This window comes from Leopardus geoffroyi, chromosome D4 (assembly GCF_018350155.1).
Source record: "Leopardus geoffroyi isolate Oge1 chromosome D4, O.geoffroyi_Oge1_pat1.0, whole genome shotgun sequence".
In the NCBI taxonomy this organism is placed as follows: Eukaryota; Metazoa; Chordata; class Mammalia; order Carnivora; family Felidae; genus Leopardus; species Leopardus geoffroyi.
Genome location: NC_059342.1, coordinates 89,593,361 through 89,610,626, shown reverse-complemented (window position 1 = coordinate 89,610,626; position 17,266 = coordinate 89,593,361). Strand labels below are relative to the sequence as shown.

Below are 17,266 nucleotides of genomic sequence, written 5' to 3'. Positions count from 1 at the left end.
AAGCAGATGGTTCTTCCCATGACTGTGTGTGATTTTGCTCTGGGCCGTCCCATGTCTTACTGAAGGCACAGGTTTTTATCTCCCAGATACTTAGGGTTAAAAATGTGGCCTGTGACCACAAGGATCCATGGTGGAAACTGTCAGAAAAAAACCGGAACATGGGAGAAGATGCCGGGGGAGGCATGGTGCCTACAGACCCAGCATCTCTGTCTGCTCCCGGGATGCCCCCCTCACCCCCCACATCCCTCCTCTGCTGGCCGTTCTCTCCTTCTCCCCTTTCACCAGCAAACCCCGGCTCAGTCCTTCAGGCCTCAGCCCGTGTGTCCTGCCCCAGGACCTGCTGGCCTTTAGACTGTGCTGTGTCCTTCTCAGGCCGGTGCCCCAACTGCTGGCTTTAACGTCCGCCTCTCCTGCTAAACCCAGCACCCCCGAGGACAAGGGCCAGTCTGCCCGGCTCATACTTCTCAGTCCCACAGAAAGGCGGCCCTTAGGAAAAAACTTGAGGAATGGCGTGAATAGCCATGCGAACTTTCTCTCCCAGGCTGCTTGCCCTTTTGCCATTTCTGTCCTTGAATACCGACTGTGTGGACGGTGGCCTTGACAAAGAGCGGCTGATCCCATCACTTATTTAAATAGTCCAATGAAACCTTCTTGATCGCCTTCTTAAATTTTTTTTTTTTTTTTCAACGTTTATTTATTTTTGGGACAGAGAGAGACAGAGCATGAACGGGGGAGGGGCAGAGAGAGAGGGAGACACAGAATCGGAAACAGGCTCCAGGCTCTGGGCCATCAGCCCAGAGCCTGACGCGGGGCTCGAACTCACGGACCGCGAGATTGTGACCTGGCTGAAGTCGGACGCTCAACCGACTGTGCCACCCAGGCGCCCCTTGATCGCCTTCTTAATCCCGTCCACTTACAGACGGAGCAGAGAGCAAGAAACGTCCCAAGGTCACAGAGCTCAGCGGTAGTGGCACCAGAAATCCAGTCTGTGCCCTGGCTCCCAGCCCCCACTTGGGCCCCCTGTGCTGGGGTGGGGGGAAGGGTGTGGATTTCCCCGTTGTAGCCGCAGTTCCAGAAGGACCTGTTCAGGGGCAGTCGTAACTCCTAGTCCTCACGCAGCGGGCCGCACTGCCTCGGGCCCCTGCTGTCCTGGATGCTGGGGCCTCTTGGACGCTTGCGACACAAACCACTTCTCCCTCCAGGGCCCCAAGGTCACCAGATGCTTCAGAGTTGGCTCGGTCGGAGGAGGAAGTTGACGAGCTGTCCCTCATCGACCATAATGAAATCATGGCAAGGCTGACACTGAAGCAGGAGGTGAGGACAGGCCTTCCTTGAGCGTCTGGGCCATAAAGGGAGTGAGAGGGCTTTGAAGAGAATGGAACCGGGAGGTGTCTCAAACAGAAGACCCAAGTGAGGCACCAACGCCCCAGGTGGCCACCCCACGCTTCCTAGGCTCTGTGCACGGCATTTATTCTGACCCCGTGCCTGGGCCACGGTGGGTGCTGAAGGACACTGGGCAGACAGATGGACTCCTAGAGAAAATGTCCCGTGTCCCCTTCTCTGGTACTTCCAGAGAGTAATCTTGGGCGAGTCATGTAACCTAAGCCCCAGAGGACAGGACTCCGGAGGTATCATAACTGTGAACTCTGTGGGGGGTGTTCAGTTCAGAGCTTGAGCATGGGGAGCCCTCATTAGCATAAGCCGCCTTCACATCACTGTTGACCGAATGCCCCACGGTAGTTTCCGTGTGGGAGACACAGGCTGATTAAGAAATCCCAGGCCTAGCCGCCACAGCCGCCTCTGTCCTGTGCCTTGCCAGGATGGCGATTCTGGAAGCACAGAGGAACAGTTTCATGTCATAGCCTTGACCCCGCCCTGGGGAAGGACCGTTTCTGGGCTCCGGCTGTGGCGGCACGCAGATGCAAAGACAAGCAGTGGGTATACAGCCCTTGGCACGGGGTGCGCTGGGCCGGGCCGGCCGCCGCAGAGCGTGACAGGAAAGGCGAGGCTGGCGGGGACCCTGGGGCAGCTGGCTCCTCTGCCGACAGAAGTCACGTCTCGTGACCCTTCGCAGAAAGTCCTGAAAAATCGGGGCGTGGGCGTGGCTGCCCTCACCCTTAGCTGGAAACACACGATGCTCTAGGGACTCGAGTCCAAGCGTGGAAACAGAAGTGCTCGGAGAGGCAGGCACCTCTGAGCCTGCGGGCCGTGGGCCCACGGAGGCTGGCGGGGTGGTGTCCTTCAGGATCAGAGGCAGGGGTGTGGGCTTTCAGACCCGCCTGCTGCCAGCTCTCTTTGGCTCCCAGCAGGTTTATGGGCTAAAGCCTCTGTTTGCCCACATGAAAGTAAGACTCGTTCCTTAGTCGGGAGACGGCAGCTGGTGTCCCATAAGCAACGTCGGGCATAATCGAGCGTCTTTGTGACGCTTTGGGGCTCCTGGGAGTGCTCCCTGTGGAGGGACTTGTGACTCCTCCCACCTGGGGAAACAGTAACGCGGGGCGGCTGGCTGCAGTTGTGGGAGCGGGTGCGCCCGCAAGGAGCCCACTGCCCCCCGCTGCCTTCTCGGAGCGGCCGTTGGCGGCCCCGCCTGCCTCCCCGTGGGGTCCCGCCCTCCCCACCTCTGAGACCCCGGGGCGGTGAGGAGAGAGAGATCTGATGGTACTATTGTCCCCTGACCCCACTGTGACCCAGAGCGGGGTGCCCTGGTGTCCGGGCGGCTCCTAGACGAGCCGTGGTCTGTCTTGCCCGGCCGAGCGCGCAGAGCTGGGCGGGCCACGTGGGCACACTGGCCTCCGTGCGCGGCCACGCTGCTCCCGGGTGACAGAGGCCAGAGGGCAGGGGGCCCCGGGGTCTCCACGGTGCAGGGACTTGGTCTCGTCCCCACCCCGGACTTCCCGGCGCAGCTCTCCTACGGCCGAATTCTGCCGCACGCCCTGCTTTGCTCTTGTCGTTGCAGGGTGACGATGGGCCGGACGTCCGCGGCGGGTCCGGAGACATCCTGCTGGTGCACGCTACTGAGACAGACAGGAAAGGTGCGTCAGCGCCCCATGCGGCGGCCTTTGTCACGGCTCTCCAGGCATCCCCTGGCCCTGTGGCCCCGTGGCCCTACCCTCCGCGGCCCTCCCTGCCAGCCCTGAGCGGGTCGGAACGGCGGCCCCGGGTGCAGCAGGGTCACCGTGAGGAGAGCCCACCCCGGGGGACAGAGCCGGGCTCGCTGCTTCCCAGCCCTGTCAGGGCGTGTCCTCCACTGGTGAAGGTAGTGATGACCCCAGGGGCCCCCGGGGTCAGTGGAGAGGGTGCTCCCCCCACGGTCCCTCAAATGACGTCACGGTGACACGTGGGTAGCTTTTTCTGCTTTTCCTGATGTTTGACTCATTACGTTATTCCAGACCACTAGATGGATGTCACTCACGGAGGTCCTGGCACACGTTCCGGCCGGGAGCCTCGGCCCCAGAGCAGTGGCAGCACCGTCACAGGATGGGGTTCCGACCCTCCGCACGCGGCTGCCGCCCCAGTCAGCGTCCTGATCCACTGACGGGGCTGGAGGAGCAGGGCACCCACTGTTGGGCAGACTTTGTGCTGGCACCAGAGCTGTCGTGCCCTGAGTTCTGACAGGGAGAGGAGGAGGAGGGCCGTGAGGAAGGCGCCACGGCCTTGACCTCAGTCAAGATGGGGGACGGGTGCCTGGTGTTCTGTTGATGTCTTTGAAAATGAGTGAAAAGGTGATGTGACCGCAGGATTAAAGTCAGTTGTGGGAAGAATTAAAACACCCCAGTCCTGAAACCTTACACCGCCAATCTTCGTTTTATGAATGACCACGTCCCTGTTTTTATAGCAGGTTTCCCAAAATATGTTACACAGAACGATTCTGGGAATTTCTAAGTTACGAAAATAGTACAGAAATGTTCACGTGGCAGAGAATTTGAAAAATAGAGAAAAAGAAGAAAGGACTCCAACAAATTCACCGGAGCCACTGGGCTTTCTTTACCCCCGGCTTCCTTGGACTAGGGCAGACCCCGGTCCCGGACACGGAGTTCAAATCCGGGCACATCCCTCCCCTTCCGGCCTCGGCTGCTTGAAGAGGTTGGCGGTGGCCCGGGGACAGGGAGGTGCACGGAGCCGACCGAGCCAGCGCGGCACGCGGCCAGCACTCGGGAAGTGGCGCTCGCTCTGCTGCGGCAAGCCTTCCTCCACGCCCGCCTGAGCACCGTCCTCAGCTGGGCCGAGAGGAACAGTTCTCCTCTTTCTCCAAAAGGGCTGAAGCGGGAGCTGGCTCCCGTCCTCGGCTTTGAGCGGCTTACCTGCGGGTGTGGCCAGAGGGAGCCCTGAGGGCAGGGCAGACCGGAGCTGGTGCTGCCGCCTGGGGCCTCCTCTCGATGTCATTCATGGAGATCCTGAGGATTCCTGGGGAAACAGTCATTTGTACCTGGGGTGGACTGGGGCGGGGGAGGCCAGGGGCACACGGCACGTTCCTTGGGCGGATGGCTTCCCGTGGACCAGAGACCACACCGGTGGCACCGTACCGGGCAGCCTGCGGCTCAGGGCACGCAAACTTGGATCTGTTCTTCCGGAAGCAGGCGGTGGCCTGTGCGGGGCTCACCTCTGCCTCCTTGCCCCCGCCTCTTTGAACAAAGGCCCGGTTATCAGTGAGCCGGGTGAGTGGAGGGTCCGGGAAGGAGGCGCCTGAGCACGACGCCGTTGGGCCCCGCTGTGCGTTTCCAGCCTGTGAGCCTCCCTCACGACACCTGCTGTGCCAGCCGGGCCCACCCCTCTGCCGGTCCCCTAGATTCTTGCACTTGGGGAGGTGGGGGACGAATGAGAGAAGACAGAGAAGGGGTCCGTGTCCAGAGAAGGACACCGATTTAAACTGTGTGCATGTGTCACCCTCAGCCTCACCTGAGCAGCACACACTTTGGGACCCAGTCAGGACTCAGACCTCAGCTCCGGCACAGAATTAACTCTGAAGTTCCTAAGCCTGGCCAGACGGGGAGTCTGTGATGGGGAGTGTCTTGCGTTTAAAACATTCCATTTTTTTTTTTTTTTAGCGTCAGGGACTGCATTACCAGCACAAGCGGAGCCAGGGGGCTGTTGGAATTCTGGGAACGTTGGGAATCCCCAGCTAGAGCCAGCCCTTCTGAAGGGCAGGGAGTGAGGGGTGGGAGCTGCTGGTCTGGGTCCCACCCGACCGCTGGGGCCAGGCTTCTCCCGGTTGGCCTTCCCTTCCCTGACGCTTCTGTGTTCCAGCAACGTGCTGAGCTGTGGCCCTTCAGCCTTATCGCTCAGTATGTGGAAATTCCCAAGATCTTTGCCCCTGGACACTGCCCCCTAAAGTATTACCGGTGACCTGGCTTCAGAATCCTGCTGACGAGTTTGGATTATTTTCTCTGTGCCCATGACGATGAAGGCTCCTTGGGTCTCAGGTCTTACGGCAGACAAGATGCGCTCAGTGTGTCGTCAGAGATGGCAAATACGTGCAGCGGGCACGCTGCCATCTCCGTCCCCTGCCAGTGGCAGCCATCCCTCAATGGTCGCTCTTCTCTCTAGATTTGGTGTTGTACTGTGAGGCCTTCTTGACCACCTACAGGACCTTCATCACCCCAGAGGAGCTCATCAAGAAGCTGCAGTACAGATATCCTTTCCCGTGTCCCTCCGGCCCGGCTTGCTCTTCGAGCCCCTGTCCTCGCCCAGGGGCTGAGTGAGATGGCATAAGGGATGGGGGGTGGGCTTGCCTGATGGCGGTTGCGGTCACTAAGGAGTCCTGAAAAGGAGTTAGAATTGGCGCACCTGCGAGGGGGAGAGCACCCAGGCCCCCAAAGAGACCCAGGTTGGTGGCACCTGCAGCTTCTGAGCTGAGCCCCAGGGCATTGAGGTGACAGGAACCAAGTGTGCAGGGCTCACCGGAATCTGGACTCTATTGATAAACAGCCACAGAGGTAGGCACGGCCACTCTGCCTGGCGGCAGACCAACGGCGGACAGAAGTACCATGTCCAGGGAGGGTCGACTCCCGCCCCTCGGCCACATCTGCCCCGAGGGCTCACCCCTTCAGGGACTACCCTGTGCGGGAGCAGCCGAGAAAGACCCAGGGCCCCGGGAGCCGCTGTCATTACCTTTCTCTCAAACCTGCTTTTCTAAAAAGCTGGCCAGCCCAGGGTCACCTGCTCCTTGGCCACCTCTCCCTGTCGCAGCCCACGACTGCCCTCTGCTGGACAGCCTCTGTTACTTGGGGCAGGAAGTCCCGCGTTCTCCCTCCCAGCTGTCTACCTTCCTTTCCTGTGTGTCCTAAGGCTTCCCCCACCAGGCTCATGTCTCCTGCAGACCTCTATCGCTCCTTCCGCTGTCCCCGTACCCCAGCACTAGAGGACCTGGTCCCTCAAGACTGAAGTGGATAGTCTGCATTCACTTGCTCGCAGGCCTGGCTCGGCGTACCTGTCAAGAACTTCCTAGCGTCGGGCAGGATGCTAACTAAGCCCATGCCATGAAGGCTCACTCAGTTACAGTACTGTTTCGTATGTTATTGCCGTATTATGGATGGTGCCGTGATATCACTATTCTGTGATTCGAAATAGGCTCAGAGAAGGTAAATGACCTGTACGGCTGTTTGGAGGGAGAGTGGCCACTGACATAGGTTCCCAGCTCAGGTTCAGGGCACCTACCTTGTTCAGCTGCTTCAGGCATTGATGGGAATGTTGCAGCCTTAAGATCCTAGGCCTAGCTGGCTAGTAAGTCCTGTGCTGCAGGCTCTGGCAACGGTCCTTGGTGTGTCCCCACCCTTCCAGTGTCCCATGGATCACGGAAGAGCAGGCAGGACAGCCAGAGAAGGGTTTGGAGAGGATGGCAAGGATCTGTGACTTTCTGGGCAGAAACCAGGACCTTGGGGAGGAGCAGGAGGTGAACAGGTGTTGGAGTGGCTGCGGTGGGGAAGGGGCCTCGGAGGCTCTGGAAAGATGGGAACTGAGCGTACCCAAGGCAAGAGTGCAGGAAGCCCCTCTGGGCCATGCCCCTTCCCTGGAGACCTGGAGGTTTTAGGGCATGTGGGTTTTGACCACCCTTTTCCAGCTGAGGCTCAGCAAGGCAGCCTGCAGCGGTTCGGTGAGCCCTGCAGGAAGCTTGGCCTCGAGGAGGAGGGGAGCGGCTTCCAGGGGACCAGGGCTCCTGTGCACTGTAAGCTCTCTGTACACGGCAGCTGGGGGAGGCAGCCCTCCCCCCGCCACCACACCATCCCTGCCTGTGTAAGAATGCCTTTCTTTAACCCACACTCCACGTACGAGAAGTTCTCTCCCTTCGCCGACACGTTCAAGAAACGCGTGAGCAAGAACACGTTCTTCGTGCTGGTGCGGGTGGTGGATGAGCTCTGGTGAGTGCATCTGCCCGTGAGATGGCAGGGAGGCAGGTGGGGAGCCCTCGGGCATCCCGGGATCCCCCCAACCCCGCCACCCGCCAAGGCTGCAGGCTTCCTTGGGGAGAAGGGGCCATCCATCCCGTCACATGCCACCAGCTTCTCCCACCCACTTTAACAAGACCCCTTGGGGAGAATGGCCCTCCCACCCAGACCTGGCCGGGCATCCCTCGCGTAGGGCACAGGAGCATAAGGCCTGGTCTGTGGCACCTGTGCCCTCAGCCCCCAGCAGTAGTGGAGGCCCCGTCTGCTCTCCTCAGTCCCCCACGTCCCCCCAAGTCAGCACTCGCTGTCACCATTCACTTAACAAGTACCCATCCGGCCGGTCCCTTTCCTAGGTCTGGAGAGCTGCGGGGAAGAAACCGCAGGGCCCCTGCCTTCAAGGCATTTCCCTGCTGCGGGAGGGAGGCCTTAGTCCATGACTGCACAGCCTTCGGGCCACTGTGCTCGGGAAGTGCCATGCAGAGAGAGTGCGGGAGTGTCCTACAGGCAAGGCGGCTGGTCTGAGGGGCCGGGACCACTTAGTGACTGTCACCTGGATGGGAACGGGAACTTCCTCTGGGGCGGGATTTACATGCTAATGTCTCCATAGCCCAAGCACTAACAGGGACCTGGTGTTCGTCCAGTGCCACCAGGCACTTGTGGAGGGCACGACCGCTAAGTGTCACCAGTGGGACCGTCCCCAGTGTTGCTGGTTGCTGTCACGTGACCCTTGGGTTTGTGAGGTGGATGTGGGCCCGGCGGCGGCATCCTCTTCCTATGCTGGGTCCTTGTCCCTCACCGCATGGCCCTCGGCCCTCTAGCCTAGTGGAGTTGACAGAAGAGATCTTGAAGCTGTTGATGGAACTGGTCTTTCGCTTGGTGTGCAACGGGGAGCTCAGCCTGGCGCGCGTGCTCCGGAAGAACATCCTGGACAAGGTGGACCAGAAGAAGCTGCTCAGGTGTGCCAACTCCGACCAGCCCCTGGCAGCCAGGGGGGTGGCCGCCAGGTGAGCGTCCAGCCATGGCTTCTCCAGCTCCTTCCTCTGGCAGAGTTGCCCCCCGATCGCAGCCTCTCCGTTCCCTTGCCCTCGGCGTACCTCCCCAGCCTCACGTCCTGGCTCTGCCCGGGCCCTGCCACGAGGTTCAGCCCAGTGGACGGTCCAGTGGGTTCCTCAGGGGCTAGGCCTCTTCTCCAGGGTCATGATGTGTGATGAGTCCCCATTTGGCGAGGAAGTGAGGAGCCAGGACGGAGGCGCCTCCTGGGACAGGAGACAGGCGAATGCATTCCGGGCCGTGGTCAGCTCTTGTCTTCCCGGCACTAACGTGGCAGCCGCGAGCTCTTGCCTGCCCGCCCCCTCCCCCCCCCAATCCCCACCGTCCTGAACATTCCTAAGAACCTGGGGATGTAGTCTCCAGTCTGTCACCTGTGCCCCAGCCATAGATGTTTGTTGATGTATCACTTCCTGTCAGTGTTTTGGCCTTCAGCCCTGTGGTGCCATCTCTGCTCCCACTGGGCCCTGGCAGTGGGGCTACCCACCTAGCAGAGGCACCAGGGTCTCGGGCCTGAGTGCAGTGTGGCCCCGTCCTGCTGCCTGTCAGCTCTATGGCTGCCATCCTCCTGTGAAGCCGGGCTTAGGGGCAGCTGCTCCCTCTGCACCACCCCCCACCCCCACTCCCCGGCTCTGAGGCCGCAGTACAAGGCCCACCCAGCTCCTGCCGTCCCGTCCCGACTGCTCATCTCGCCTCTGTCTTCTAGGCCGGGGACGTTACACGACTTCCACAGCCATGAGATAGCTGAGCAGCTGACCCTGCTGGACGCTGAGCTCTTTTATAAAATAGAGGTATGGCATTGAGCAGGGCTGGGGACTGGGGAGAAGGCTGTCTGTTGCCCTGGGCAAGCAGCCACTGCTTGTCCCCAGACAGGAGAAACGGCCCATCACAGAGAAGCCAGAGGGCTCCAGTTCCATCCAGTCTACTTCCTTTTTCAGATTCCTGAGGTTTTGCTTTGGGCCAAAGAGCAGAATGAGGAGAAAAGCCCCAACTTGACCCAGTTCACGGAGCACTTCAACAACATGTCTTACTGGTAAGGTGCATCTGAGCGGGTTCCCACGCCATCCCCCACAGAGCGCTCTGAGGGCAAGGAGGAGGTGCCCCCTCCATCCCTCCCAGCTTCTTCCAAGGCCCTGGGCATTAATTGGGCACTGCAGGAAAAGAGCAGGGACAGGGCAGGGTGGGTCTTGCATGTTGGAAGGAGCCACCTGGGGGGCTGGCTGAGATTGGGGAGTGCCAGGATCGATTGGTAATGTCTGCCCTGGGTGGCAACAGGGGAGTTCAGTATGCCGACCGGCACTGGTCACTGCCAGCCCCCAGGCAGCCTCAAGGCTGAACTTCACCTGGCCTCTGCCTGAAAGAGAACAGCTAAGGAGGGTGTTCTGTTAATACTTTAAGCCCTGAATTCTTAGCACAGAATGAGGTCCGAAGTATTTACACTGTAATGTGTAACAGAACTGTTAGCTTTTCTCGATGTGACTCAAAGGTGCCCATGGCCTCTCGGCATCGGACGGAGGACGGTCAGAGCATGGCAGCCATGCGGCCTGTACCTGGCCCCGGCCACACCCCATCCACCGCTGCCACCGACAGAGCATCTAGTAGTTGTTAGAAGGCTCTAGGGACTGTCTTTTGGAGAGAACGTGGGTCACCTCCCACTTTGCTGGTTTTTCTCCTCAGCTCAACTGTAGCAAGCCTCCGTGGGGCGTCCTCAGGGGTTCCAAGGAGGAGGTGCAGGCGGGGCCCTTCAGAGCCATGGTCCTCAGGGTGTGCTCAGGGCAGGCGCCTAAGACGAAGCAGGGTGGCTCTTCCTCGAGTGGCTGCTGTGGCCCCTGTGACGTCCTCATGCAAGGCTGGCCTTTTGCTGGTCCTCAAGGCGGCCTCTTCCCCCACGTGCTCACTCGTCCCCTGGGCTAGTCCGGAGGCCACCTGAGGAGCACTTCCAGCCCCAGTGGTGCCCCGGCCCGTGCTCATCAGGAACTCTCTCCTTCGATGCTCTCGCGCCTCCATCTGGAGGACCCCGTCTTGGTGTGTGGCCTCCTGACTATCCCTGCCATGCCGTGAGCTCCTGGAGAGCAGAGACGGGGGCCTGTGCTTGGCACCTCGAAAGCCCTGGGCACGCAGTGCAGGCATCCACATCCCTCTCCACCAGGACCACCTGGGGGTCTGGGAGGAGACTGTTCAGCTCAGTGGTCTCTCTCTCTCTAATTCACGCAGGGTCCGCTCAATAATCATGTTACAAGAAAAAGCCCAGGACAGGGAGCGGCTGCTGTTGAAGTTCATCAAGATCATGAAGGTAACCGCAGGCGCCCCGCCCAGAGTCTGCTCCTCTGGGCCCTGCCCAGCGGCCCCGGGCCCACCTCACGGCCTCCCCTCCCTCCGCAGCACCTACGGAAGCTGAACAACTTTAACTCCTACCTGGCCATCCTCTCGGCACTGGACTCGGCGCCCATCCGCAGGCTGGAGTGGCAGAAACAGACCTCGGAGGTGAGTGGCTGCGGGGGAGGGAGGGTCTGCCTGGCCCCTGGCGAGCCAGCTGTGGCAGCAGGCACACAGATGTCTGCTCTGCACCCCCAACCTGGGTTCTCCGTGGCTCATCTCTGATCTTCGTGGTTGGTGCTGGGGTTGTCCCCTCACAGGGTCCCAGCTTCACCTGTTCCTTCCTCCCATCCACCCGTGCTCCTGGAGGGACTGCTCTGGGCTGGGGGCCACACTGGTCACTGCGGACATACTGTGAACAGGCTAGAGATGTATCGGATGGTTTCTTTAGGGCAGGTGCCCCAGGGGGAGGGTGGGGTGGTCTGGCCTGGGGACGGGGAGGCCCCCTGAGGAAGCGTCCATCACACCAAGACCCAAGTAGGAAGAGTTTCCCGGGAAGAAGGAAATCCTGGGAATTCCTGTCAGGGGACGGGAGGGCACACACTGGGAGTTAGGCACCTTCAAGCAGCAGGACAGGGGCTGGGGAGGGGCCCTGCTCTGGACCATGAGGGCCTTGCAGGGAGGAGTCTGGCAAGGACCTGGACCTTTATCCTTGTGTTGAGAGGTTCCTTAAGAGAGGCAAAGCCCCTAGGGGCTGGGTGTCAGCTGGGCCACTCAGGTGTCATCTCAAGGGGTGACACAAGGGGACAGTATTGTAAGACAGTATCGTACGGAGAAGTGTGGGACAGTCACAACAGCTGCTCCAGGAACACGTAGGAGGTTCCTGAGGAGGTGAAACATCGGGGGAAGAGACCGGCTGGGGGTGAGACTGGCAAGAACCCCACCCTGCGTGCCGAAAGGGCAGCTCAGGGAGGTCGCCTTCTCGAGTGCAGGGAGGAGCAGAGGCAGGCTCGGGGCATGACGCAGGTCGCAGTGTGCTTCAGAAGAAGCCCACTTGGGCCCCCGGGCGCTCAGCCGTGGCTCTGGGGTGCCGGGCAGGGAGGAGGGGCTGGCGTCCGCGCCCTCACACACTGTCCCGCCTGCCCAGGGCCTGGCCGAGTACTGCACACTGATCGACAGCTCGTCCTCCTTCCGCGCCTACCGGGCCGCCCTCTCCGAGGTGGAGCCCCCCTGCATCCCGTACCTGTGAGTAGAGCCCCCGCTGCCTCAGAGAGACCCTCCCTTAAGGGTTTCCAACCCAGACAGTTCTACTTCTAACTTTAAAACCAGGGGTGCCTGGGTGGCTCAGTCCATCTCCCGGCTTGTGAGCTCAAGCCCCGCGTCGGGCTCTGTGCTCACAGCTCAGAGCCTGGAGTCTGCTTGGGATTCTGTGTCTCCCTCTCGCTCTGCCCCTCCCCCAGTTGTGCTCTCTCTCTCTCAAAAATAAATGCAAAAAATATTTTTTAAAAAGGGTGGCACCTCTCCCATCTCCCCATCCCACTTCTCTCCGCCCCACCCCCACCTCAGGGAGGGGTCGTCACCCTTGGCTGCACGTTACAGTAAGCTGAGGGCCCCGAGAGCACTCCACGTAAAGCAGCTCAGAGAGGGTTTCCCCAGGTGTGCGTGTGGAATGGACTCAGCGGGGCTTTGGGGGAGAAGCATCTTCTGGGAAATAGCGGAAAAAATCAAAGTGGGACCAGTTTGTTAGCAGAGCCCTTAATAAGCTGGGACACCTTGGGAGTCTCGGAGAGAGGGGGTGGAAGGCTCAGTGGTGTCCCGGGGCCGGGGCTGCCCTCAGGGCCCTCACGCTCGGACATCCAGATCTTGCGGCCACTGACCCTCCCTTTGCTGACTCGCCTTTCTGCCCTCACCGGCGGCCACCGTGCTTTCCCGCTGGGGTGGCCGGCTGGGCTCCTGCGAGGGCGTCGTCTGTGCCCCATCGCTCACCTCGTGGCTTCGTGTCCTCTGTAGTCAGAAGCATGTTCCCTCACCTGTTAAGCAAACCCGAGACTCGGTGGGGAGGGAGGCCTGGAGAGCCTCTGTTATGTTTTTCCCGTTCGTTTGTTAACGTGACGAGGCTTGTCCAGCACCTGAGCGGGCTTTCCCGGGGACCCACAGCTCGGAGGTCGGGACTTCCCGCCGGAAGAGACGGACACTCCCAGACGCGCTGCCTGGGCGCAGCCCACGGGCCCGAGCGGGCCCCGACTGCCGTCCGGGGCGGTGACTGGGTCTCTCCCTCCTCCCAGGGGGCTTATCCTGCAGGATCTCACCTTTGTTCACCTGGGAAACCCAGACTATATCGACGGGAAGGTGAACTTTTCCAAACGGTGGCAGCAGTTCAACATCCTGGACAGCATGCGATGCTTCCAGCAAGCGTGAGTACCGCCGCTGAGCAGAGGGGACGGGACCGCCGGGCCGTGAGGCTCAGCATGCGCGGAGATGGTGGCCTGCTTGTTCCCTGCACGGCACGTAGGAGGCGGCTCCAGAGCAGTTGGGGGGGGGGGGGTCCCGAGGAGCGGGGTGTCCTCCTGGGGGCCTGCTTGGGGGCGGGACGGTGCGCGCGGCCCCCACCGGCTCTGACTGGCGCCCTCCCCCCCCAGGCACTACGACATCCGGCGAAACGACGACATCATCAACTTCTTCAATGACTTCAGCGACCACCTGGCGGAGGAGGCGCTGTGGGAACTGTCTCTGAAGATCAAGCCCAGGAACATAACGAGGAGAAAAACAGACCGGGAGGAGAAAACCTAGAAGCGGGTGGCACGAGCGAGGAGAACGCGGCTCGAGAGGGGCCCCGAGGGCGGCTCCGAGACCGGGAGGGACGTTGGACCTGTCCCCAGGCAGGCTGCACGCGTCCTGGCCCCGAGGCCCAGCCAGCCCTCGGCTGTGACGGGTGGGAGCCCCGGCAGCCTCCCAGCCCCGCGGGAGCAGACGCCAGGCCCGCAGTGGAGCCAGCAGGCGGGTCTCGTTCCCGATTTGTGAACCCGTGGTGTTGGTTTCTGCTTTCACTTCTGTGTCCCCCTCCGCACCCCTCCCCCGCCTGGCAACAGCACAGGGATGTCAGCAGACAGGGTGGGGGGGGGGGATGGTGGCCTCTTCGCCCCCCCCCGGGTCCTAGGGTCCTGGATCTGCTGACGTGACACACAGGTAGAGGACCCTCGCAAGGCGGGGCGGCTGGACTCCCAGTGACCTGGAATGAAGGGGACTTCCTGTCGGGTGGGCAGAGAGCAGAGAAGACCCGGGGAGGCTCCTTCCACTTCCCCCGCCCTGCTTTTTAACATGCAAAATGGCGTGAGCTTCGGATGTGGCCCCAAAAGGTTCTTCCGGCAGGTGGCCTTTCAGCAGGCCCGGAGCTGGTGCTCCCGTCACGGTACTGGCCCTCACGGTGGTCCACCGTCTGTCCCTTCATCGCCCCTGTCACCTAGCGCTCTGGGGAGTGGGCAGAGGGAGGACTTCTGTTTTATCTGAGCTGGGGCCGGGAGCTCCCGGGGGAGTGAATGTGGAGAGCAGAGGGGTGTTTCTGTCCTGGGGAAGGCCCGCGGCCCCCTCCTCTGTCGCTTGCTGTGTGCCTTAAACTCCATCTCCTGTCCCCCCCTGCCCCGTGGGCTCCCCTCCTACCTGCCTCCATCGGGTGGAGCCAGGGCTGCTCTGCCCTGAGAGGACAGGGCCCAGCCTGGCTACGGCAGTGTCTACCCGGGGCAGGCTTGCTTTCTCCTCCGGCAGAGCGTCTTCCTTGTTGGAAACCCCTCTCGCTGCTGAGGTTGACGGTCCGAGGCAGGGAGCTCTCCGCACACAGAGGGGCCGGGCGGCTGCCCCCACGCCTCTCGTGTCCTGGTCTGTGGCTGAGCGCTCGCTTCTCCTGGGCTCAGGACTTGGTCAAGCAAATGCCGGGATCTAACTTCCTAAACGACCAGTCCCTTTGAGTCCCTCATGGGTTTCGAACAGCTCCCTTCACTCGTTTGTGGTCCTGTATGTGGAGGGGGGAACATCTGTGAAATGCCAGTGACGCCCCTCTGGTGGCAATCTTGCGGCCACAGGCCGGAACGTGTCACTTTCTTGTTTGAAGTGTGTGGTTCAGTGCTGAGGGTGGGCTTGCTTCCCACTTGGAACCTCTCGCTGCAGTCTTGTCCTCTCCCTTCCCGTCACGCCTCCCTCCACCCCAGCTCCGCTGGATGCTGTCGTGTGCACGCACGGGGGCCACCGTGCCACAAATAACGTGTCTCTGCCACACACGTGGTCAGGTGGGTGTCCATGGTCAGGGTCTGGCCCCCGGCGCCCTGGGCAGTCCAAGCGACCGGCCAGGCAGGGGGAGGCAGCGTGGCAGGGACAAGGGGCCCATGTGTCAGGGCGACCCTGTGTGAGGACCGCAGGGGCAACGTGTGCTTAACTTATTGGCTGATGGGCTTCCCACCCCGTGCCTCGCTGAGGCGCCCTCGGGGCTCTGGGAGCTGCAGACCCTGTGCCATCACCGCAGCCTGCCCGTGACTTTCTGCCTCAGGAGGAAAGTCGTTCTCACCTGCAGGTGGGGCCGGGGCCAGCGGCAGGGGAGGCACACGCCAGGTCAGCACGAACCCAGCTCTCCAGAAGCGCCTCCACACACACCCCTGCCCCCGCGATGTTCGTTGTAAGATATATATATCCCCCACTAACCTGGCTGATAGCAGCATCTTCCTGCAGACATTTCAAACCTGTAACTTTTATATGAGAGGAAAATAAACACAGATGAAAGCGTCCAAGTGACAGTCCGAGCTGCCTCCACACAGGCGGGGCCTCCGGCAGGATGCAGTAACATACCCAGTCCTGGGGCCCGTGCACTGGGGCCGGGTGGTTTTGGCAGGGGGGGATAGAGGTCACCAGCCCCTATCTGGGATTTTCCCTCCTAGGCCTGGGGCTTCAGAAGCAGATTAATGCACAAGCCCTATACTGCTCCCTCAAACCCAGCATCCTAAAAAAACTGAAATTTCTAAGGTCGAGTTCAGGGGGCACAGAGGTACCTAGGGCTACTTTCCAAAGCCCCTAAAGCTGGTCTCTGAAGGTGCATCCTCTGCAAGATTCCATCCGCCTGCCACTCACAAGGCAGCACACATGGGCTTGGAAACAGCCCAGTAAGTCCCGGTCTTGTCTATCTGAGGTGGGCTAGGTCTCCTCCATTCAAGGTGAGCCATCGGACTTATTCCCAGCCTGTGTGTCAGCCCCCTTCACTGTCCTGCCCACATCCTGGTGTCCAAGAGAAAGAAGAGAGGTCCTGAGTCCTCCACTGGCCGACAATACCAAGAACCAGCCTGGTCTGGCCCCACCCCCCCCCTGCAGGTGACTGGCAGGTAACGGGCTAGGTGCAGATGGGTGCACTGAGCCTGCCGACCAGAGCTGCAAGGCCTGGCTGCTACCGCTCATCCTGGTTAAGTGCCTGGGCTCCACTGACACCCCCAGAGGGGCCTGGGAATCTGCACGTCTGGCCCAGCAACTCAGGATGCTCAGATGACCTGAGAAGGACCCTCCCCTAGCTGCCCCCACCCCCCGTTCAGACCTTAGGTTCATGCACAGGGCCGGTCTTCTGCGGGTGCAATGGCCTCGCACTGTTCTCTCCCGTCCTGGTTCCGCAGCTGAAAAGCCCAGAGACCTTAGGTAAGCGGCCCCTTCTCCACTTCCCGGTTTCTGCAGCCGACAGTGGGGGTATTGTCATCTTCCACCTCATAAGGTGAGAGCCCAGCGAGGTAGGACCTGGAAGAGGTGTGGCGAGCTGCCACCTCCCTCATCACTTGCGTACATGTAGATCCTGCGGACCAACCACTCTGCAGACCCCTTCATTCAGTCCTCTTAACTGAAAATCCCCACAAGTGAAGTGTTCAGGCCATGAAAACGGCCCTGAAGAAGAGGTTCTTGACATTAAAGAAACTGAATCTGGTTTGAAAGCCACTCACAGACATCAAGTCCAGACAGGCTTAACAGGTGATTCGTGCCAAACAAATAGCTTCAGGCTTACCTGCACACCCCCGAGAACAGAAGGGGAAACACTTCTCAACTCGTTCTGAGCAGAATACAGTCTTGACATCAAACCCAAGACAACCGTCCAAAAAAACTACAGGCAAATACTTGCACGAAACTTCTAAAATAACCTTGGCAACCCCAAGCCAACAGTGTGTAAAAATCGGCACTCTCCCTTGGGCCCGTATGCCGGGGAACGGACTAGACCTCGTGCACTAGATGCCTTCTTCGGGTGCTCCCATCTGGCCGCCTCTGCTTCCCGGCCCCTCAGCCAGACATATGTCCCCGTGGGCCAGGCACAGCATGGGTGCCACCTTCATGCCCGCTCTTTCCTCACCGTGACACCCTTAGATTCCCGGCGCAAGATGGCAGAGTTCCAAGTTTCCAAGGGAAACCAGACCGGGGCCGCCCCCACTAGACCTGACGTGAAGAAAAAACGAACTTGTGCTAAGCCTCTGAGATGTCAAGGTTCGTAAGGTCTCATGACACGGCCTGGC

General features: G+C 60.7%; 1 protein-coding gene across 16 annotated transcripts in view; it reads left to right on the top strand.

Moving 5' to 3' along the window:
- RAPGEF1 (Rap guanine nucleotide exchange factor 1) overlaps positions 1-14,845 on the top strand; it is a 131,698-nt gene extending 116,853 nt beyond the window's left edge. For all 16 annotated transcript variants that reach the window (XM_045469062.1, XM_045469059.1, XM_045469067.1 and 13 more), the window contains 12 exons: positions 1,203-1,314; positions 2,957-3,032; positions 5,545-5,629; positions 7,263-7,355; positions 8,201-8,386; positions 9,136-9,220; positions 9,368-9,462; positions 10,644-10,722; positions 10,812-10,913; positions 11,893-11,990; positions 13,031-13,159; positions 13,385-14,845. In XM_045469062.1, the coding sequence (XP_045325018.1) occupies positions 1,203-1,314; positions 2,957-3,032; positions 5,545-5,629; positions 7,263-7,355; positions 8,201-8,386; positions 9,136-9,220; positions 9,368-9,462; positions 10,644-10,722; positions 10,812-10,913; positions 11,893-11,990; positions 13,031-13,159; positions 13,385-13,535 (1,291 nt within the window). In that variant the 3' untranslated portion in view covers positions 13,536-14,845. The remainder of the gene's footprint in view (positions 1-1,202; positions 1,315-2,956; positions 3,033-5,544; positions 5,630-7,262; positions 7,356-8,200; positions 8,387-9,135; positions 9,221-9,367; positions 9,463-10,643; positions 10,723-10,811; positions 10,914-11,892; positions 11,991-13,030; positions 13,160-13,384) is intronic.
- The last annotated feature ends 2,421 nt before the right edge of the window (positions 14,846-17,266 follow it).